Below are 24,023 nucleotides of genomic sequence, written 5' to 3'. Positions count from 1 at the left end.
GCTGCCACTCAGTCATGAGCTGCCACTCAGTCATGAGCTGCCACTCAGTCCGGAGCTGCCACTCAGTCCGGAGCTGCCACCCAGTCCGGAGCTGCCACCCAGTCCGGAGCTGCCACCCAGTCCGGAGCTGCCACCCAGTCCGGAGCTGCCACCCAGTCCGGAGCTGCCACTCAGTCCGGAGCTGCCATTAGTACAGAGTTGTCCCTCTGTCCTAAGCTACCTCTCTGTCCGGAGCTACCTCTCTGTCCGGAGCTACCTCTCTGTCCTGAGCTACCTCTCTGTCCTGAGCTACCTCTCTGTCCTGAGCTACCTCTCTGTCCTGAGCTGTCTCCTCTATGTAGGAGGGGCCTTAGTGAAGGTTCCTGGACCATGGTCGGGGGCGAGGGTCGCCACTCAAAGGACGCGAAGGAGAGGGACAAAGACAGTGGTGGAGTGGTGTCCTCGTCCACCGCCGGAGCCGCCACCGCGGACAGATGCCCACCCAGACCCTCCCCTTGAGTTGTAGGGGTGCGCCCGGAGTTCGCACCTTGAGGGGGGGGTTCTGTCACGTTCCTGACCTGTTTTCTGTTGTTTGGTATGTGTTTAATTGGTCAGGGCGTGAGTTTGGGTGGGTAGTCTATGTTGTGTGTTTTCTATGCTGGGTTAATGGGTTGCCTGGTATGGCTCTCAATTAGAGGCAGGTGTTTGGCGTTTCCTCTGATTGAGAGTCATATTAAGGTAGGTTGTTTCACATTGTTTGTTGTGGGTGGTTGTCTTCCGTGTCAGTACATGTTACCACACGGGACTGTTTCGGTTTGTCTGTTCCTGTTCGTGTGTTCTTCGTTTCATGTAAGTTCGTAAGTTTAGGTCTGTTTAGTTCGTTTTGTTATTTTGTATTTCTAAAGTGTTATTTCGTGTTTCGTCGTTGTGTCTAATAAATCATTATGTCATCATACCTCGCTGCACATGGGTCTTCCGATCCCTCTCTCCTCTCCTCATCCGAGGAGGAGGAAGAGCTAGAAAGCCGTTACAGCTGTACAACGTGACCGTTGTTTGAAACCGGTTGTAACGATCGTCTAAGGGAGGAGACCAAAACGCAGCGTGGTAAGTGTTCATTTTAATTTAATAAATAAACTGAACACTGAAACAACAAAGAGAGTGAACGAAACGAAACAGTCCTGTCAGGTGCAGCAACACAAAACAGAAAACAACTACTCACAAAACACAGGTTGGAAAAGGCTACCTAAGTATGGTTCTCAATCAGAGACAACGATAGACAGCTGCCTCTGATTGAGAACCACACCCGGCCAAACACATAGAAATAGACAACATAGAACAAAAACATAGAATGCCCACCCCAACTCACGCCCTGACCAACCAAAATAGAGACATAAAAAGGATCTTTAAGGTCAGGGCATGACACCGGTGTTTGAAAGAGTATTTTCCAGTAAGCAACCATTTGTTTACTTTCATTAGAAAACTGTGTTCCAATATTTCTGTAGTTCAGTGATATTTATTCCCATAGTAATTCGTTATGAATCCATAACTAAATAAACATTGTCATTTTAAAAGAGTATTTTTATGATTATTTTATTAACAAAGCATAAAGATGCCATTATTAGTTACATTGTTTCAGTTTGAACATGCAGACTGGCACTAAAAACAGTGGGAACGTTTCCCTAGTCAGCGCCATTATTAGTGCAATGTCCCTTAAAGTGCTGCTCTGTGCTTCCCAGTGTAGCGGGGTGGGGGTCCACCCCCCCTTCCTCCTCCTCCCTTCCCCATGGGCTAGGTCCATCTTCTGTGCGCGGCTCTGCGACCCATCCTGTGCCCCCTGCCCTCATGCCTTGAACCTTATGCGCTTTCAGTGGATACAGCTGGAGAACTGCAAGGCAATCCCATTGTGCGCCACTCGGGAGCCATGACCAATATATACTGACCTGCTAATAACAGGGTTAATAATATATCTGTGAGAATATCCAAGGGGCTTTTATATCATTCTAAATTAATAATAATAATAATCGCATTGTTTAAAAAATAACAATATTTTGGAGATTATTTCGTTTTCAAATAACGTAAAATGAGCGAGGAAAAAGTCCATTCGTGAACATGGGGTGAGACATTGTTACTAATTTGTAAATAAAGGCAGTTTGTTATTTAGAATTATTTATTTATGTTTTTAGAGGGCAAGAAACCAAAAACCTACAGTCATCTCATGGGTCACCCAGTTGAGGGCGGCACGGGTATTGAACCAGCATCTGTAGCAACACAGCTTGCACTGCTATGCAGTGACAGAACGTTGGGCATCTCAGGCGCTGTACAACGTGACCGGCCGGGAGCGGGCTACACTACTACAGTAAGAGAAAAATAATCCTAACAAAATAAAATACTAAAAACTTTAGTGTAGCAACAGTTTTAGTAAGTAATACTGAAGTCGTGCACAATTATCAGATTCTATTTAGGTTTATGCCGCCCACTCATTGTCAGTTAGAGACACAGTAGGACCCAAAAGCATAATCAGTGCTCTAACTCCCTCTGCGCTGGTCTGGAGCAATGAAGTGTCGACCCAGGGTACCATACTAAACCACAAAGTACCACAGCATAATCGCGAACATTTTAGTGGAGCAACCACTGTACCATTACCAAAAGACAAAGAGCTGTGAATTGATCATTGGTTCACCAATCAGGGCCTTGATGGACCACATGCCTTGGGGAGAATGTTTCTTTGAGACCATCAGGTGACGTCCCCCGGACAAACCGGGAACTAGACAAAAACTTCCAGGGTCCCTTTGAGAACGTTCCCAGAGGGACCATCACATGACGTCCTGTGAACTAGTAAAATGAAAGTCCTGGAAGGTCCTAAAAAGGTCCTGACATGATCCTCAGTGACGTCCTGGGAACTTACAGGGAACTAGACAAAGGTCCCCTAGAGAATGTTCCCTTGGGACCATTATGGGACGTTCTCGGAACGTCAGAGGGATAGCGTCATGCCAAAACTCTCAAGGAACCTAATGGGAACGTCGCCGAATGTCCTCAGGACGTCCCTGTCTGCTGGGATGGTTTCTTCAAAGTTTATTTAACATGGCCATTTGCAGTGAAAAATTATTTGCCAAGATTATTGTTGCCGGGGTAACTAATCTCCTTACTCTGAGGTCCATTTGGGGACCTATTTTAGAGATGGTCGAGGACTGGAAATATAGGGATGGGGGGATATTGAGATAGGGGGAGGTAAAGAGAGAAAGGGATGGAGGAAGAGAAGCAGAGAGGGTGATGAACGATGGCAGCATCTGTGTGGCTGTGTGACAGGCCCTGAGCTGCGATGTTGGCTCTGTATAGATCCTTTTACGGAGCCTTTCGCTAATAACAGACTGACAGCCAGCCCTGAGTGCAGCACACACACAGATATGACAATTATTTCTCTCAATGATAGATGTCGTTTCAGTGGTTGGTTTAGCGTTTCGCTAATAGCTTTTCTCCACACGAAGTCTGGGACGTAAAGCCATCCACCTAGATATAGGGCTAGGTTTTCCTAACTTCATGTGAAATCCGAGTTTAAAGTTGACGGAGAGAAATAGCTTTATTCAATCAAATGCTATAGTGGTGCTATAAGAACATACAGTAGGACTACTGGTAAAATGCACATGGGGGGGTACTTACGGGTTATGGTAACCAAAAAAGGTTGAGACCCACAACTGATCTTGTGGATGCCATTTGGAGCACAAATGCCCTTACTGCTTTAGGGGTCAGCAGTTTTTAAGTGTACACATTACTATGACTGAAATGTCTGTATTTCTGAACCCTTTCCCCGTCCCCATTCTTCTCTTGTGCCGTCTTGTTAAAGTTCAGCCCCAAGTCCAGTGGAACGTGACAAGAGTGATGGACATCACTGTGTTGGGACAATATAATTGAACAACTATGTCTGTCTCTGTCTTCTCAGGAAACCAAAATCAACTGTGTGAGACTGGCCACTAAAGGTACGAGAACTCTTCTTATATTTTCCACGCGTAGGAAGTAAATGACTTGATGCAATGAAATCAGAGATATACATGTTTAACAACGACGCGGCCCAATGAATGCTAATTGTATTGAGAGTGGTATATGTGCACCTGCATAGAGGTAGACTTTCCCTATTTTAAAGGCATACGTGACCACAAGCCCCACAATCCTTTTCAGTGTTGAACCTGCATGGTTACGGTCTATACAGTCCAAGATTCTGTGCAGCTTTTCTTTTACTCTCCATTCCACTTCTTTTCTTTTCTCCGAACCATCTTTATTAAAGGACACATTAAGGATCAGTAGTATCGTAGGACAACCTCCATTAATGTAATGGATGGTGACAAAAACTCAAAACGGTTCACCCATTTCATACCATTGAATTATTCTGTTTGATTTCCTCCCATTTTCGTTTTAAGTTGCTGCTTATCTTTTTAGACATACATACATTTGTGCATTGACGATAATCTTCTTATTTAGTTGTTCATTTTCCTGTTTTCTTTTGTCTGTGTCAAACATTTATCCTCATCAGCTCTTTCCTTTCTTTTCTCTTACCATCCGTCCGTTATGAATTGAGCTCTTTACGGTGATTGGAGTCTATACTTGTAGGCACACTGATTGTGTGTCTGCTTTGGGGAAAAAAACAGGCATTTTAAACCTTGTGACCCTTCATCTGTTCAAGTACAAATACACGACTTGATTGTTTCAATATGAATGGATTTGATAGTTTTATACTGTATAGAATTGAATAATAGTAATTGTTAACATGGGATTCTTGAGCTTCTTGTTCGCTAAACCAAGGAAATGTTGCTGAGATTGAGGCTGTCCTAATGTGGACACCATAAAAGTTGAAGTCCAATTTTGGAAAGTTCAAACAAAGTTCAAACATATTTTGTGTTCTTTTCCATTTTTTACTCCATCTCCTTTTATCCTTCTTCCAGTCAGAATCAACGGTTAATACCAATGTTTGCATTCCAATGTCCCATTCACATGCACTGAGAATCAAACCTCTAAAATATTCCTCTGAAGTAGATTTTTAGAGCCGAAGATGCTATTAGAAGCACTTCTACTACTTGGCCTTTTCCCTTTAATGGAAGCTATCAGACGCTTGTTGAAATTAATATATTCCACCATCTATATATACTGTATAATCATACTGCCCATAGTTTTCTTCAAGGTGTTTTAGCAATAGTACTTGATTATTTTCCTACTACTGTGCTAAATGTGAAATTGAAACGATGAAGGCGACTTTTTTAGAAACATTTTCTTTGTTTCTTTTTTTCTCTCATGCATGCTGACCGGGAATTATAAACCTTGTTCTTAGTGGTAATAGGTAGGGGACAAAATACCACGCCGTACATACTTGTCATCCCCAGTGAAGGTGATTATTGCTCGATAGACAGATTTCTTTCTTCTGTTATTTTACAGACATTACTTTGGTTGTTTCCTCCTACTTCTTTTGTTTTGTATTTTTATTTTCTCTCTTTCCTCATCTTAATGTATTTGTTTGCATGTCTGGTCCACAAAAGTGTAGCTGGCTGTCATTGATTCCATTGAGACTACTGTAGCTTGGTGCCCTAAGTATGTATGGTTATCGTCCCTCTTCTTATTTTCATTGTTTGTTTATTTAAAAATCCCTGACATTTGTTTGACTGATAGTTGTCTTGTAGTTTTGCTCATGGACTTATTAATCTTTTAGGCTGATTTGAATATGTATCTATTTTTCCGTTATACATTTGGTAGAAAAACAGATATAGACATGGCTTAAACACTAATATCTGACAAATATTTGGTTATTTGCATCTACCACGATCTCTTTATGATTGTCATTTTTCTTTTCTTGTGGCAAGAACATTATTTTGTACTTTTTTATCATCCAAGTGCCATATGCAAAAATGGTTCACTATAACTGTAAAGCAAGACCGTAAATTAAGTTATTCAGTTATCATGCCAAATACGGCAATGTCTGAACTTTATTTTCAAATATTTAGGTCTGACTTACTACAAGGAACGCATACAGTGTAATTATTGCGTTATACAATAGGGATGAGTCAAGATAAGCTCTAATATGTCTCTGAGCAAAACATCCAAAAGCTTGACACATTATGTCAACCCCCTCCCTTCATTTCCAAATTGAGTCTGCATTTACTCACCCAAACATCCTCCATACAACTGTTGTGCAACCTGCCTATGCTCCACCCTCACTGCTTGTCACCGGTGCGCTAACCCCCTGAATGGAACATCATACCAGTTAGAGGTGGCTACTCTCCTGTCTGGCTAGATAGAGACCAATGACCTGTGGTTGTAATGTCTATACACCCCATTTCTACACATCTATGCCAAATTCCACAAGGAATCATGTTCTAACCTTGTTCATCCATATATTGTCTGTGAATGTCAATTACCATTTAGATATACCATACAGATTTACACATTTAACATACAGATTGTGTATGTAGAGTTTTTGCTTCTTGTGTCATGCTGTGTTGTGAGGAAATATGAGTTGCTTGCCATGTGTGTGCACTTCAAAAGGATGAGGTACAATACCTCCTCCCCCACCTCTCCCCTCTCCATAACTCCAAACCTTATCACAGAGTACAGCTTGCTTGCTCTTGATTCAGAGGAAATGCTGTTTTCTCCAATGGGGCTGGTGCCCATTTATAGATGTGTTGCTTTGTGGTACTGTGTTTGGTGTTGCTTTCCTTACCATTGGAGCTTTGCCTTGGTACATGGAGATCTGACTGCATACACTTAACATGTTCAGGAAAGTCCGACCATGTATAGTGTATGCAGACATCCCAACCTGGTATCTAGTCGGTAGACTTTGTGAGGTGTTGTCTTATGCTAAGTTTGCCCTTATACCCTTCGATGAATTTCCATCTACCTCGAAGTGTAGTGACAAAATGTTCAATGGCCCTGACTTAAATCGGAAAACGGTTGCTGGAAATCACTTTCTGGTGTCTAGGGAAAAGAACATCCAGGTTAGATGAACAAGTTGGCAATAAAGACAGTGTGGCGAATGAACAGACAATTTTAATTGTACAGAATACATTTTATTGACATCTATTTGGTATTTACCTTTGAGCACACCCAGCAAACAGGGGACATCCTAAGGACATTCGGCAACGTTCTCATTAGGTCCCTTTAAGGGTTTCGGCGAGACGTTATCCCACTGACATTCCAAGAATGTTCTAGGAAAATGACATTATCCTAGGGACCATAACAGTACGTTCACCACAGGTCCCAGTTGGTCGCAGTATAACATTATAATAAGGTATTTTGATGTCGATTAGGGAACGTTATGAAAAGGTTCCTATTTGGTTCTGATAAGATGTGGGACATCCATGGGACATTCAATGACCACAAGGGGAGGTCGCATGATGGTCCCAAGGGAAAGTTCTCGGGAGACCTTTGGCTAGTTCCTTGTCAGTTACCAGGACATCATGTCAGGACCTGTTTAGAACGTTCTCAGGACTTTCATTTTACTAGTCATTAGTATTTTATGAGGATCCCTATTAGCTACTGCTAAAGCAGCAGCTACTCTTCCTGGGGTCCACACAAAACATAAAGCATGACATAATACATAACATTAATAGACAAGTACAGCACAAGGACGTAACTACATACAGTTGAAGTTGGAAGTTTACATACACTTAGGTTGGAGTCATTAAAATTCGTTTTTCAACCACTCCACAAATGTCTTGTTAACAAACTATAGTTTTGACATGTCGGTTAGGACATTTACTTTGTGCATGACGCAAGTCATTGTTCCAACAATTATTTATAGACAGATTATTTCAATTATAATTCACAGTAAGTTTACATACACTAAATTGGCTGTGCCTTTAAACAGCTTGGAAAATTCCAGAAAATGATGTCAGGGCTTTAGAAGCTTCTGATAGGCTAATTGACATAATTTGAGTCAATTGGAGGTGTTCCTGTGGATGTATTTCAAGGCCTACCTTCAAACTCAGCGCCGCTTTGCTTGACATCATGGGAAAATCAAAAGAAATCAGCCAAGACCTCAGAAAAATAATTGTAGACCTCCACAAGTCTGGTTCATCCTTGGGAGCAATTTCTAAACACCTGAAGGTACCACATTCATCTGTACAAACAATAGTACGCAAGTATAAACACCATGGGACCATGCAGCCGTCATTCCGCTCAGGAAGGAGACGCGTTCTGTCTCCTAGAGATGCACGTACTTTGGTGCGAAAAGTGCAAATCAATCCCAGAACAAGAGCAAAGGACCTTGTGAAGATGCTGGAGGAAATAGGTACAAAAGTATCTATATCCACAGTAAAACAAGTCCTATATCGACATAAACTGAAAGGCCGCTCAGCAAGGAAGAAGCCACTGCTCCAAAACTGCCATAAAAAAGCCAGGTTTGCAGCTGCACATGGGGACAAAGATCGTACTTTTTGGAGAAATGTGCTCTGCTCTGATGAAACAAAAATAGAACTGTTAGGCCATAATGACCATTGTTATGTTTGGAGGAAAAAGGGGGAGGCTTGCAAGCCGAAGAACACCATCCCCAACCATCCCCAACCATCCCCAACCACCCCCATCATGTTGTGGGGGTGCTTTGCTGTAGGAGGGACTGGTGCACTTCACAAAATAGATGGCATCAATTAAATCATTCTCTCTACTATTATTCTGACATTTCACACTCTTAAAATAAAGTGGTGATCCTAACTGACCTAAGACAGGGAATTTTTACTAGGATGAAATGTCAGGAATTGTGAAAAACGGAGTTTAAATGTATTTGGCTGAGGTGTATGTAAACTTCCGACTTTAAATGTAAAATAAGAATACACACTTTAAAAAATTTATGACTTCACCTACCATGCATCATGTACTCAGTGTAATGTCAATACTGCAGACATTCATTTTACCATATATTTCATCCTTTGCGCTACTGTTACAATTGCTTTGTCTAAGGAGGTACTGATATCCTAATCTCATAGCAACCGTGAATGCAAAGATCCAATATTAGGATTGGTTGATCCCAAGGGTACGTTCTCTGGGGGAGCTATGTCAAATAAAATAAAATGTTACTTGTCACATGCATCATAAACAACAGGTGTAGACTAACAGTGAATTAATACAGAGAAAAATAATAGATACAAATAATAACACGAGGAATAACTACACAATGAGTAACGATAACTAGGCTATATACACTGGATATCAGTTGATGTGCAGGGTTACGAGGTAATTGAGGTAGATATGTACATATAGGTGTAGGGGTGAAGTGACTAGGCAACTTTGTGAACAAATCAAAATTCTAATCAAATTGTATTTGTTTCGTAAACGTTAAGTGTAGACTAACAGTGAAATGCTTACAGTACTTACAGGCTCTTCCCAATAATGCAAAGAAAAATAATAAATAAACAATAATAATAAATTCATATATGTATACATTACCAGTCCAAAGTTTAGACACACGTTCTCATTCAAGGGTTTTTCTTTACTTTTACTGTTTTCTACATTGTATAATAATAGTGAAGACATCAAAACTATGAAAAAACACATATGGAGTCAGGTAGTAACAGAAAAAGTGTTAAACAAATCAAAATATATTTCTTTAAAGTCGCCACACTTTGCCTTGATGACAGCTTTGCACACTCTTGGCATTCTCTCAACCAGCTCCCCTTGGAATGTTTGAAGGAGTTCCCACATATGCTGGGCATTTGTTGGCTGCTTTTCCGTCATTGCGGTGCAACTCATCCTAAACCATCTCAATTGGGTTGAGGTCGGGTGATTGTGGAGGCCAGGTCATCTGATGCAGCACTCCATCACTCTACTTCTTGGTCAAATAGCCCTTACACAGCCTGGAGGTGTGTTGGGACATTGTCCTGTTGAAAAACAAATGATAGTCTCACTAAGCATAAACCAGATGCGATGGCGTATCGCTGCAGAATGCTGTGGTAGCCATATTGGTTAAGTGTGCATTGAATTCTAAATAAGTCACTGAGTGTCACCAAAAAAGCACCATCACACCTCCTCCTCCATGCTTCATGGTGGGAACAAAAAATGTGAAGATCATCCGTTCACCTACTCTGTGTCTCACAAAGACATGGCAATTGGAACCTAAAATCTCAAATTTTGACTCATCAGACCAAAGGATAGATTTCCACCAGTCTAATGTCCATTGCTCATGTTTCTTGGCCCAAGCAAGTCTCCTATTATTATAGGTGTCCTTTAGTAGTGGTTTCTTTGCAGCAATTCGACCATGAAGACCTGATTTACTCAGTCTCCTCTGAACAGTTGATGTTGAGATGTGTCTGTTACTTGAACTCTGTGAGGCATTTATTTGGGCTGCAATCTGAGGTGTAGTTAACTCTAATGAACTTATCCTCTGCAGCAAGAGGTAACTATGGTTCTTCCTTTCCTGTGACGGTCCCCATCAGAGCCAGTTTCATCATAGTGCTTGATGGTTTTAGTTCTTGAAATGTTTCATAGCCTTCATGTCTTAAAGTAATGATGGAATGTTGTTTCTCAGCTTATTTGAGCTATTCTTGCCATAATATGGACTTCGTCTTTTACCAAATCTTTTGTATACCTTGTCACAACACTGATTGTCTCAAACATATTAAGGAGTCCAGGAGGCCGCATTAAGAAATTACACAAATTAACTTTTAAGAAGGCACACCTATTAATTGAAATGCATTCCAGGTGATTACCTCATGAAGCTGGTTGAGAGAATGCCAAGAGTGTGCAAAGCTGTCATCAGGGCAAGAGTGGCTATTTGAAGAATCTCAAATATAACATTTATTTTGATTTGTTTAACACTTTTTTCATAGTTTTGATGTCTTCACTATTATTCTACAATGTAGAAAATAGTAAAAATAAAGATAAACCCTTGAATGAGTGGGTGTTCTAAAACCTTTGACCGGTACTGTATATAAAAAAAAAATGTGAATCGCATTTCTATTTGGCGTACCCCCGACGGCATCCCCAGTTTGGGAATAGCTGTTCTAGAAGGACAACCATCTTTGCAGCACTCCACCGATCAGGCTTTTATGGTAGAGTGGTTGCAGCATCATGCTGTGGGGATGTTTTTAAGCGGCAGGGACTGGGAGACTAGTGAGGATCGGGGGAAAGATGAACAGAGCAAAGTACAGAGAGAACATTGATGAAAACCTGCTCCAGAGCGCTCAGGATCTTAGACTGGGGAAAAGGTTCACCTTCAAACTGGACAACAACCCTAAGCACACAGTCAAGACAACGCAGGAGTGGCTTCGTGACAAGTCTCTGAATGTCCTTGTGTGGCCCAGCCAGAGCCCTTGACTTGAACCCGATCCAACATCTCTGAAGAGACCTGAAAATAGCTGTGCAGCGACGCTCCTCATCCAACCTGACAGAGCTTGAGAGGATTTGCAGAGAAGAATGAGAGAAACTCCCCAAATACAGGTGTTCCAAACTTGTAATGTCATACCCAAGAAGACTCAAGGCTGTAATCGCTGCCAAAGGTGCTTCAAGAAAGTACTGAGTAAAAGGTCTTAATAAAAATAATAATAGATTGTAAACAGTAGCAGTAGCAATGTGATGCAGCCAGTCAAGATGCTCTCAATGGTGCAGCTGTAGAACTTTTTGAGGATCTGATAGCCTATGCCTGTGGCAATAATGCTAGTTCAAAATCGGACCCAGGTGCAGAGAAAAATAGAAAAAACTAAGCAATAGCATATGAGCACACTAATCAAAACATGAGACCTAAGCAAAGATCCCTGCCAACAGAGGAACCTAAATAATAATACCAATCAGTGGGAAATTATGTATTTGTCTAAGGTGTATGTAAACTTCCGACTTCAACTGTATATACAGTGGGGAAAACAAGTATTAGATACACTGCCGATGTTGCAGGTTTTCCTACTTACAAAGCATGTAGAGGTCTGTAATTTTTATCATAGGTACACTTCAACTGTGAGAGACGGAATCTAAAACAAAAATCCAGAAAATCACAATGTATGATTTTTAAGTAATTAATTTGCATTTTATTGCATGACATAAGTATTTGAAAACCTACCAACCAGTAAGAATTCCGGCTCTCACAGACCTGTTAGTTTTTCTTTAAGAAGCCCTCCTGTTCTCCACTCATTACCTGTATTAACTGCACCTGTTTGAACTCGTTACCTGTATAAAAGACACCTGTCCACACACTCAATCAAACAGACTCCAACCTCTCCACAATGGCCAAGACCAGAGAGCTGTGTAAGGACATCAGGGATAAAATTGTAGACCTGCACAAGGCTGGGATGGGCTACAGGACAATAGGCAAGCAGCTTGGTGAGAAGGCAACAACTGTTGGCGCAATTATTAGAAAATGGAAGAAGTTCAAGATGACGGTCAATCACCCGCGGTCTGGGGCTCCATGCAAGATCTCACCTCGTGGGGCATCAATTATCATGAGGAAGGTGAGGGATCAGCCCAGAACTACACGGCAGAACCTGGTCAATGACCTGAAGAGAGCTGGGACCACAGTCTCAAAGAAAACCATTAGTAACACACTACGCCGTCATGGATTAAAATCCTGCAGCGCACGCAAGGTCCCCCTGCTCAAGCCAGCGCATGTCCAGGCCCGTCTGAAGTTTGCCAATGACCATCTGGATGATCCAGAGGAGGAATGGGAGAAGGTCATGTGGTCTGATGAGACAAAAAAAAAGCTTTTTGGTCTAAACTCCACTCGCCGTGTTTGGAGGAAGAAGAAGGATGAGTACAACCCCAAGAACACCATCCCAACCGTGAAGCATGGAGGTGGAAACATCATTCTTTGGGGATGCTTTTCTGCAAAGGGGACAGGACGACTGCACCGTATTGAGGGGAGGATGGATGGGGCCATGTATCGCGAGATCTTGGCCAACAACCTCCTTCCCTCAGTAAGAGCATTGAAGATGGGTCGTGGCTGGGTCTTCCAGCATGACAACGACCCGAAACACACAGCCAGGGCAACTAAGGAGTGGCTCCGTAAGAAGCATCTCAAGGTCCTGGAGTGGTCTAGCCAGTCTCCAGACCTGACCCCAATAGAAAATCTTTGGAGGGAGCTGAAAGTCCGTATTGCCCAGCGACAGCCCCGAAACCTGAAGGATCTGGAGAAGGTCTGTATGGAGGAGTGGGCCAAAATCCCTGCTGCAGTGTGTGCAAAACTGGTCAAGAACTACAGGAAACGTATGATCTCTGTAATTGCAAACAAAGGTTTCTGTACCAAATATTAAGTTCTGCTTTTCTGATGTATCAAATACTTATGTCATGCAATAAAATGCAAATGAATTACTTAAAAATCATACAATGTGATTTTCTGTACTTTTGATTCCGTCTCTCACAGTTGATATGTACCTATGATAAAAATGACAGACCTCTACATGCTTTGTAAGTAGGAAAACCTGCAAAATCGGCAGTGTATCAAATACTTGTTCTCCCCACTGTATATATATATGTGTGTGTGTATATATATATAGTTGAAGTCGGAGGTTGACATACACCTTAGCCAAATACATTTAACATCAGTTTTTCACAATTACTGACATTTAATCCTAGTAAAAATACCCTGTTTTAGGTCAGTTAGGATCACCACTTTATTTTAAGAATGTGAAATGTCAGAACAGTAGTGGAGAGAATGATTTATTTCAGCTTTTATTTCTTTCATCACATTCCCAGTGGGTCAGAAGTTTACATACACCCAATTAGTATTTGGTAGCATTGCCTTTAAATTGTTTAACTTGGGTCAAACGTTTCGGCTAGCCTTCCACAAGCTTCCCACAATAAGTTGGGTGAATTTTGGCCCATTCCTCCTGACAGAGCTGGTGTAACTGAGTCAGGTTTGTAGGCCTCCTTGTTCGCACACACTTTTTCAGTTCTGCCAACACATTTTCTATGGGATTGAGGTCAGGGCTTTGTGATGGCCACTGCAATACCTTGACTTTGTTGTCCTTAAGCCATTTTGCCACAACTTTGGAAGTATGCTTGGGGTCATTGTCCATTTGGAAGACCCATTTGCGACCAAGCTTTAACTTCCTGACTGATGTCTTGAGATGTTGCTTCAATATATCCACATAATTGTCCTGCCTCATGATGCCATCTATTTTGTGAAGTGCACCAGTCCCTCCTGCAGCAAAGCACCCCCACAACATGATGCTACCATCCCCTGTGCTTCACGGTCTTGGATGGTGTTCTTCGGCTTGCAAGCGTCCCCCTTTTTCCTCCAAACATAACGATGGTCATTATGGCCAAACAGTTCTATTTTTGTTTCATCAGACCAGAGGACATTTCTCCAAAAAGTAAGATTTTTGTCCCCATGTGCAGTTGCAAACCGTAGTGGTTTTGGAGCAGTGGCTTCTTCCTTGCTGAGCGGCCTTTCAGGTTATGTCGATATAGGACTCGTTTTACTGTGGATATAAATGCTTTTGTACCTGTTCCCTCCAGCATCTTCACAAGGTCCTTTGCTGTTGTTCTGGGATTGATTTGCACTTTTCGCACCAAAGTACGTTCATCTCTAGGAGAGAGAACACATTTCCTTCCTGAGCGGTTTTACGGCTGCGTGGTCCCATGGTGTTTACTTGCGTACTATTGTTTGTACAGATGAACGTAGTACCTTCAGCCGTTTGGAAATTGCTCCCAAGGAAGAACCAGACTTGTGGAGGTCTACATTTTTTTTTCTGAGGTCTTGGCTGATTTCTTTTGATTTTTAATCCATGATGTCAAGCAAAGTGGCATTGAGTTTGAAGGTAGGCCTTGAAATACATCCACAGGTACACCTCCAATTGACTCAAATTATGTCAATTAGCCTATCAGAAGCTTCTAAAGCCATGACATCATTTTGTGGAACTTTCCAATCTTTTTAACGGCACAGTCAACTTAGTGTATGTAAACATCTGACACACTGGAATTGTTATACAGTCAATTATAAGTGAAATAATCTATCTGTAAACAATTGTTGGAAAATTACTTGTGTCATGCACAAAGTAGATGTCCTAACCCACGTGCCAAAACTATAATTTGTTAACAACAAATTTGTGGAGTGGTTGAAAAACTAGTTATAATGACTACAACCTAAGTGTATGTAAACTTCTGATTTCAACTGTATATATACATTTCTTAAAAATATATATATTCCTTTATTATTTTCCACTAACCCTACCACCCCTCCCCTAATTGGAGTAAACTAATGAACAACAACAGTTAGGCTTCTATTTCCAGCTTATACATACTATATGCATTTTACGGACACAACCTATTTTACAATAGTTATATTTTGTTTGTTTTTACTCCTGTCCTTCCTCTACCCTCAACTTCTCCCATCTATCTCTTAACACCATCCGTATTGGATTTCTATTTGCCATATATTTTTCAACTGTGCTGTGATGTTTCACAAAAGTTCTGAACCTTTCTGTCCTCATAGTGTCATAGATTGTAAATTAAACATATATTTTTTTGCTAAAAGTATTATTATATTATTGATCGATTGACTATGACTTTTAATGCCTCAAGCCTCTTGGTGTAATGGGTTAGATTTTGGCCTGACAATTCCAGAATTCTCTACAAAATTATAGAATCTGGTCTATTTCTCACTATTTGACCAGTCCTATGTCTAATATGATCTGTAGCAAGTGAAAGATTTTTAACAAAAAAGCAAGTAGATATCATGTTTCTGTCAACACATGCGTGGCAAGGACAACTCAAATTATCCTGTTTTTATGTCTAAAGAAGCCTGTTTCATAGTTGAAATGCTCTTTGTTGAGGAGTACTCAGTTCTGGATGGAACATTGATCATAACTTGTGGTATACATTGTAAACAAAGCAGAAAAATGTAGGTTATGTTCTTTTTATCCAAACTGGAAAAGAAATAAGCCAGATAATGGCTTTTAAGGCCTTTAAAGTACTGCGTGTCCTTCTGACCTAAACATTCGTGTTGACATTTTGTTTCCCGACGCCTAGTCTTGGTACCAAAAGCATTGTGCATTGTTTACAGTGCCGATAAATCACATTAATCTGAGTCCATCTGACACAACGCTGCAGTGCTCAGATTGTAATCCCGTTAGAGGCACTCAGCATTGCAGCTCTAATCTCACAGGGCTGCCACATGTTCTGCCAGACAATAGCCCCCCATGCAGCGCTGTTTCCTCTGAAATCCCACCGCTGCCACCAGTGTCACTCATCTCTGCCACCCTTACGTAATCCATCAGCCCACAGATGCGCTGTTAATAAAGTTTGACATGCTCTTTCCATTTTGATGCATTACAGGGGATCTCACGAAATGTGAGCAGTTAATGTGGCAGGCTGTGGAATCAATCTATCCCTCTATGGATGAGCTTAACTTTTAATATCATGGGTTTTAGTCATAATTCCTATTTGATACTTAATTTTTACCTCAGCCCAAAGTAAAAAGCTTTACATATTTCTTTTTAGCCAAACATCCATGTCTGTGGGCGTGCAGGAATGCACAGGGAGAATTTAATCAGGGAAAGATTACAATTTTGATGATGATGGATCAAGGGGTTCTGTAATAGGTACCAAATGACTCAAGTCTTACGGGAACCCTGCAATTAAGAAGTCAGGTTTGCAATTTTCTTTAGAACAACAGATATCCTCATAAAATACAACTCAAGATGGGTATCAAAAGGGCTTCGTTGTTTATTGTGATCATTTTCACTGCATCCCTTGTTTTGTCCGTGGGAACTGCAGGCATAATGGGCCTAGATATACAGTATATTGTTTATATTGTTTATATTGTTCATGTGAAAACATAACCTACCTATGTCTATGACATAATATTCCCACGAGTATAGGGGAGATGATTGGTCGGTCAGGGCCCTGTTAAGTAAGTACATCTGATTGTTGCACAGCTCTGGTGGTATCAAATCAGAAAATGGGCTAGAGCAGCCAGATGGGGACTCTATTGTTACATTATGAACTTTTGAACCCAATCAGCTTTTGGCAGGTTGACGGCGAATCAGGTTGCAGAGTAATATGACAGAGACACATAGGCCATTTTAACAGAATCACTTGAGGAAGGACGCATACCATATGCCATTAAACTCTTCGATACACACAAACATAGTCGTCTTTATTGTATACGGTAAACTGAATTGTGTGTTTTTTCCCATTTCCCATTTTTAGGTTAAGTCTATGTAGTTTACATTCAAAGTCATTTAAAACATATGTACGAGGTTAAGGTGCACCGGCTGTAAATATATTTGTCTGGAAAGGTAATGCTACAGTAGGGCTTAGAGAGTCCACGCAGATGGCTTTATAGCTTTGATTAATGTTATGGCCTGGCATTGAGAGAACGGTCAGGTAAGGTTGCTCAACCTCTGTGACGCCTGATCCGAGTTTGGGGGATATAATGAGGGCTCAGACCTTGAGTCTTTGGCGAGTGTTACTGACTCTTTGGAGAACGTTGTCTACCCCTTTGTGTGCACAATGTCTTTAATAAACATTCAAAATACGGTCGTGGTTGGCTTTATCCTTTGAATCCAGCATTTCCACACCTGAACAACATACATTCCTCACAGCAGATCCTGCAAAGTTAAGGGTTTATGTGAGCTACTGTAAGTCATTGATCTTAGGATAGTACAATGTTCAGTATGCCTGTGTGTAGAAATAAGGAAAGATGGAAAGATATACCTCAAACTGTTTAAACCTTATGTGTCAAAATTACATTTTTTTCAATCAATAGTTCAGTAAATTGAAGTCCAAGACATGCCAAGGTTATATTCTTAACCTGTTGCTTCAAAGGATATTTTGTACAAAGCGATATGTAAAAGAGAAAAGAGACCCTAGAAATATGACACCCACACATTAGAATGAGCCTATTACTGTGCTTTAATTGTTTATTTGTTTATCAAGGTTGCTAATTCATTTCGGCATGTGTACAAAAGCCTTTCAAATCAAATCAAATTGTATTAGTCACATGCGCCGAATACAACAGGTTACAGACCTTACAGTGAAATGCTTACCTACGAGCCCCTAACCAACAATGTACTTAAAAAAATATATATATATAAATAAGAATGAGAAATAAAAGTAACAAGTAATTAAAGAGCAGTAGTAAAATAACAATAATGAGGCTATATACAGGGGTTACCAGTACAGAGTCAATGTGTGGGGGCACCAGTTAGTCGAGGTAATTGAGGTAATATGTACATGTAGGTAGAGTTATTAAAGTGACTATGCGATGATGATAACAACAGAGAGTAGCAGCGGTGTAAAAGAGGGGGGGGGGGGGGGGGCAATGCAAATATTCTGGGTAGCCATTTGATTAGATGTTCAGGAGTCTTATGGCTTGGGGGTAGAAGCTGTTTAGAAGCCTCTTGGACCTAAACTTGGCGCTCTGGTACCGCTTACAGTGCGGTAGCAGAGAGAAGAAGTCTATGACTAGGGTGGCTGAAGTCTTGGATTTGAGTCTTGGATTTTTAGGGCCTTCCTGTGACACCGCCTGGTATAGAGGTCCTGGATGGCAGGAAGCTTGGCCCCAGTGATGTACTGGGCCGTACGCTTATGTGCAGTCATGAGTGAACAGGGAGTATAGGAGGGGACTGAGCACGCACCCCTGAGGGGCCCCTGTGTTGAGGATCAGCGTGGCGGATCTGTTGTTACCTACCCTTACCACAGGAAGTCCACGATATAGTTGCAGAGGGAGGTGTTTAGTCCCAGGGTCCTTAGCTTAGAGATGAGCTTTGAGGGCACTATGGTGTTAAACACTGAGCTGTAGTCAATGAATAGCAATCTTCAATAGGTATTCCTTTTGTCCAGGTGGGAAAGGGCAGTGTGGAGTGCAATAGAGATTGCATCATCTGTGGATTTGTTAGGGTGGTATGCAAATTGGAGTGGGTCTAGGGTTTCTGGGATGATGGTGTTGTTGTGAGCCATGACCAGCCTTTCAAAGCACTTCATGGCTACAGACGTGAGTGCTACGGGTCAGTAGTCATTTAGGAAGGTTACTTTAGTGTTATTGGGCACAGGGACTATGATGGTCTGCTTAAACATGTTGGTATTACGGACTCGAACAGGGAGAGGTTGAAAATGTCAGTGAAGACACTTGCCAGTTGGTCAGCGGATGCTCGCAGTACACGTCCTGGTAACCCGTCTGGCCCTGCGGACTGTGAATGTTTATCTGTAAAGGTCTTACTCACATCGGCTGGTGGAGAGCGTGGTCACACAGTCTTTCCCGGAGCAGCTAGTGCTCTCATGCATGTTTCAGTGTTATTTGCTTCAATGTGAGCATAGAAGTAGTTTAGCTGGTTTGGTAGGCTCGTGTCACTGGGCAGCTCTCGGCTGTGCTTCCCTTTGTAGTCTGTAATGGTTTGCAAGCCCTGCCACATCCGACAAGCGTTGGATATACTTATGGTCAGATCTGTGTGTGGAGTAAAGGTGGTCCAGAGTTTTTTTCCCTCTGGTTGCACATTTAACATGCTGATAGAAATTTGGTTAGACGGATTTAATTTTCCCTGCATTAACGTCGGCGGAAACTAGGAGCGACGCCTCTGGGTGAGCGTTTTTCTGTTTTCTTGTGGCGGAATATAGCTCATTGAGTGCGGTCTTAGTGGCAGCATCAGTCGGTGGTGGTATGTAGACAGCTACGAAAAATACAGATGAAACTCTCTATGTAGATAGTGTGGTCTACAGCTTATCATGAGATACTCTACCTCAGGCGAGCAAAACCTTGAGACTTCCTTAGATATTGTGCACCAGCTGTTATTTACAAAAATACATAGTCTGCCGCCCCTTGTCTTACCAGACGCCGCTGTTCTATCCTGCTGATACAGCATATAACCAACCAGCTGTATGATGATAATGTTGTCGTTCAGCCACGACTCCATGAAGCCTAAGATTACAGTTTTGAATGTCCTGTTGGTAGTTTAATCTTCCTCATAGGTCATCAATTTTATTTTCCAAAGATTGCACGTTTGCTAGCAAAATGGAAGGCGGTGGGGGTTTATTCGATTACCTACGAATTCTCAGAAGGCAGCCCGCCCTCCGGCCCCTTTTTCTCCACCTTCTCTTCACGCAAATGACGGGTATCTGGGCCTGTTCCCGGGAAAGCAGTAGGTCATTCACAGTTTTAAAGGAAAAAAGTATTCTGCCAGTTCGTGGTGAGTAATCTCAGTTCTGATGTCCAGAAGTTATTTTCGGTCATAAGAGATGGTAGCAGGAACATTATGTACAAAATAAGTAAAAAAATAAGTTACAAACAACGCAAAGAAACAAACAAAAAAAACATAATTGGTTAGGAACAAGTAAAACGCCAGCCTTCTTCTCCGGCGCCATCTTACATAAAACATGGGAAATAGCTTCAGTGGAATAGCTCAAATGTTCCAGGAAAGTTCTTTCATTGGATTTGAAAGGTTCTCTTTTCGTTATGTGTCATTGGAAGTTTGCATTTATCAAATTGGAAAGTGCTTTGTGACTATGTTTTTTCAAATATATTTACCCCGTTATGCTTTATTTCTGAGCACCCTTCACAATTAAGATTGACCTTCAATATAGTCAATATTAAAGCAATTGTACATGAGAGGGTGTGTTAAACGTATTTTTTAGCACAGTTGTGCTGATCTAATGTACTCTGTGTTCCTCGTACCTACTACCGCAGCACAGCCGTGCTAAAAAAAGTAATCCTGTCATGTACAATTACTTTAATATTGGCTATGTTGAAGTTCAAAACAATTATGGTTCTTAATTGTGAAGGGTGCTCAGAAATAAAGCATAAAAGAGAAAATAGGTTTAAAAAACAACGTCACATAACACAAAGAGAACCTTTCAAATCCAATGAAAGGACTCTTCTTGGAACATTTGAGCTATTCGACTGAAAAGCTTTTAACCTCTAACGAGTCACAAACCCGGATCCGGGATCCCCCCCATCAAAAAAGCTGACTAGCATAGCCTAGCCTAAAGCCACAGGGATATCATATAATAAAATGTTCATGAAATCACAAGTCCAAGACACCAAATGAAAGATACACATCTTGTGAATCCAGCCATCATTTCAGATTTTTTAAATGTTTTACAGGGAAGACACAATATGTATTTCTATTAGCTAACCACCATAGCAAAAGACACAACTTTTCTTTCACACCATTTTTTTCCTGCATAGGTAGCTATCACAAATTCGACCAAATAAAGATATAAATAGTCACTAACCAAGAAACAACTTAATCAGATGACAGTCTGATAACATATTTATTGTATAGCATATGTTTTGTTAGAATAATGTGCATATTTCAGGTATAAATCATAGTTTTACATTGCAGCCACCATCACAACTCTCACCAAAGCAACTAGAATAACTACAGAGAGCAACGTGAATTACCTAAATACTCATCATAAAACATTTATGAAAAATACACAGCGTACAGCAAATGAAAGACAAAGATCTTGTGAATCCAGCCAATATTTCAGATTCTTTAAGTGTTTTACAGCGAAAACACAATTTAGCATTACATTAGCTTACTACAATAGCCAACCACACAGCAGCATTGATTCATGCACGTTAGCGATAGCGAATAAACCAGCAAAAGATATTACATTTTTCACTAACCTTCTCAAAACTTCATCAGATGACAGTCCTATAACATCATATTACACAATACATATATTGTTTGTTCGAAAATGTGCATATTTAGCGGCACAAATCGTGGTTATACAATGAGAATAGTAGCCAAGCTGCCAACAAAATGTCGGGAGAAATCTTGGGAGAGGCACCTAATCTAATCAATAACTAATCATAAACTTGACTAAAAAATACAGGTTGGACAGCAAATGAAAGATACATTAGTTCTTAATGCAACCGCTGTGTTAGATTTTTAAAATTAACGTTACTACGACATACGTTAAAGCGAGACCGCACCGAAATTAATGGCGGAATAGTAGTTTTACATTTTTCAACAGAACAACGAATTAACATCATAAATAGTTCTTACTTTTTGATGAGCTTCCATCAGAATCTTGTGCAAGTGGTCCTTTGTCCAGAATCATCGTTGCTCGGTTGTAGATTGACGTCTTCAACTTAGGAATTAGCAGCAAACATTAGCTATGTGGCCCAGACGTGTCCAACTCTTCATAACGCAGCACAAAGAAATATCCGAAAATCGCAATATACTGATATAAACTGATATAACTCAGTTTAAAATAACTACATTATGATATCTTTAACACCTATATCGAATAAAATCAGAGCCGGATATATCTAAGGCCTATAACGAGAGCTTTTCAGAATGCCATCCTGAGGTCTGTCTTGCGTCATGACAAACGTTCCAAGACCCTTTATATGGCCTCAGATCTGCCTAGCAACACCATTCCAATTCTCACTGCTTACTGACATCTAGGGGAAATCGTATGCATATTGTACGAGCAAGAATTGAGTACGAGGCAGTTTAATTTGGGAACTAATTTTTACAAAGTGAAAACAGCGCCCCCATATTGACAAGAAGTTGTACACATGCCGAAATTAATGAGCAACTTTGATAAACAACTAAAGCACGGTAATAGACTAAGTGATGTCCTAGTAACTTAGAGGGAACTAGACAATGAACGTTCCCTTGAGAGTATCACGCGACGTCCTAAGGACTAGTAAAATGAAAGTCCTGAGAATGTCCTAAAAAAGTCTTGACATGGTCCTCAGTGACGTCCTGGAAACTTACACAGGACCAGACAATGGTTCCCCAGAGAACTTTCCCTTAGGACCATCATGTGACGTCCTCTTGACAATTATAAAATGTCCCCTCGTGGTCATTGACTGGCCAATGGATAACGTCATATCAGAACCAAATAGGAACATTTATCAAAATACCTTATTATAATGTTATACTGTGAGGAAACCATGACCTGTACTGAACGTCCTCTAATGGTCCTTAGGTTAACGTCACATTTTAATCTTCCTAAAACGTTCTCAGAACGTCAGTGTGATAACATCTCGCCAAAACCCTTAAAGGGACCTAATGGGAACGTCGCCTAATGTCCTTAAGACGTCCCATGTTTGCTGGAGTTTGACTTGTTTTTCTATTGAAATTTCTTTGAATATATACATAAACATGTTGTTGATGCATGATTTCGCCAGTATCAGAAAAGCTGTCGGTCTCGTCCTGATAGAAACGTTCATTTTCTTCGTCTATTTTATGGGACAGAGATCGCAACTCAAAATAAAACAATGTTGCAATGGTCGGAGAGGCAGACAAGAACGTTTGTAGAAACCACCGTTGTTAAAAATCAAATGTTAGGCTAGAAGCGAGGGGATGTCTTTGTGAGACACAGAGTAGGCGAACGGGTGATCTCTGCATGTGTGGTTCCCACCGTGAAACATGGAGGAGGAGGTGTGACTGTGTGGAGGTGCTTTGCTGGTGACACTGTCAGTGATTTATTTAGAATTCAAGGCACACTTAACCAGCATGGCTACCACAGCATTCTGCAGCAATACACCATCCCATCTGGTTTGCGCTTAGTGGGGCTATCATTTCTTTTTCAACAGGACAGTGACTCAAAGCACACCTCCAGGCTGTGTAAGGGCTATTTGACCAAGCAGAGTGATAGAGTGCTGCATCAGATGACCTGGCCTCCACAATCACCTGACCTCAATCCACTTGAGATGGTTTGGGATGAGTTGGGCCGCAGAGTGAAGGAAAAGCAGCCAACAAGTGCTCAGCATATGTGGGAACTCCTTCAAGAGTGTTGAAAAAGCATTCCTCATCAAAATCAAATCAAGTCAAATTGTATTGGTCACATACACATGGTTAGCAAATGTTAATGCGAGTGTAGCGAAATGCTTGTGCTTCTAGTTCCGACCGTGCAGTAATATCTAACAAGTAATCTAACAATTTCACAACAACTACCTTTTACACACAAGTGTAAAGGAATTAATAAGAATATGTACATATAAATATATGGATGAGCGATGGCCGTGCGGCATAGGCAAGATGCAGTAGATGGTATAGAGTACAGTATATACATATGAGATGAGTAATGTAGGGTATGTAAACATTATATAATGTGGCATTGTTTAAAGTGACTAGTGATACATTTATTACATCCAATTTTTTATTATTAAAGTGGCTAGAGATTTG

The 24,023-nt window shown here is 41.0% G+C and overlaps 1 protein-coding gene across 1 annotated transcript in view; it reads left to right on the top strand.

Annotated features, from left to right (window-relative positions):
• The window catches only part of LOC120065561 (receptor-type tyrosine-protein phosphatase T-like), a 394,361-nt gene that overhangs the window by 217,181 nt on the left and 153,157 nt on the right, over window positions 1–24,023 (top strand). The window contains exon 13 of the mRNA XM_039016626.1: window positions 3,917–3,953. Coding sequence (XP_038872554.1) covers window positions 3,917–3,953 — 37 coding nt within the window. The remainder of the gene's footprint in view (window positions 1–3,916; window positions 3,954–24,023) is intronic.

Source organism: Salvelinus namaycush, chromosome 20 (genome assembly GCF_016432855.1).
Source record: "Salvelinus namaycush isolate Seneca chromosome 20, SaNama_1.0, whole genome shotgun sequence".
NCBI lineage: Eukaryota > Metazoa > Chordata > Actinopteri > Salmoniformes > Salmonidae > Salvelinus > Salvelinus namaycush.
The sequence above is the reverse complement of the archived record's forward strand: the minus strand, read 5'-3'. Positions and strand labels throughout refer to the sequence as shown.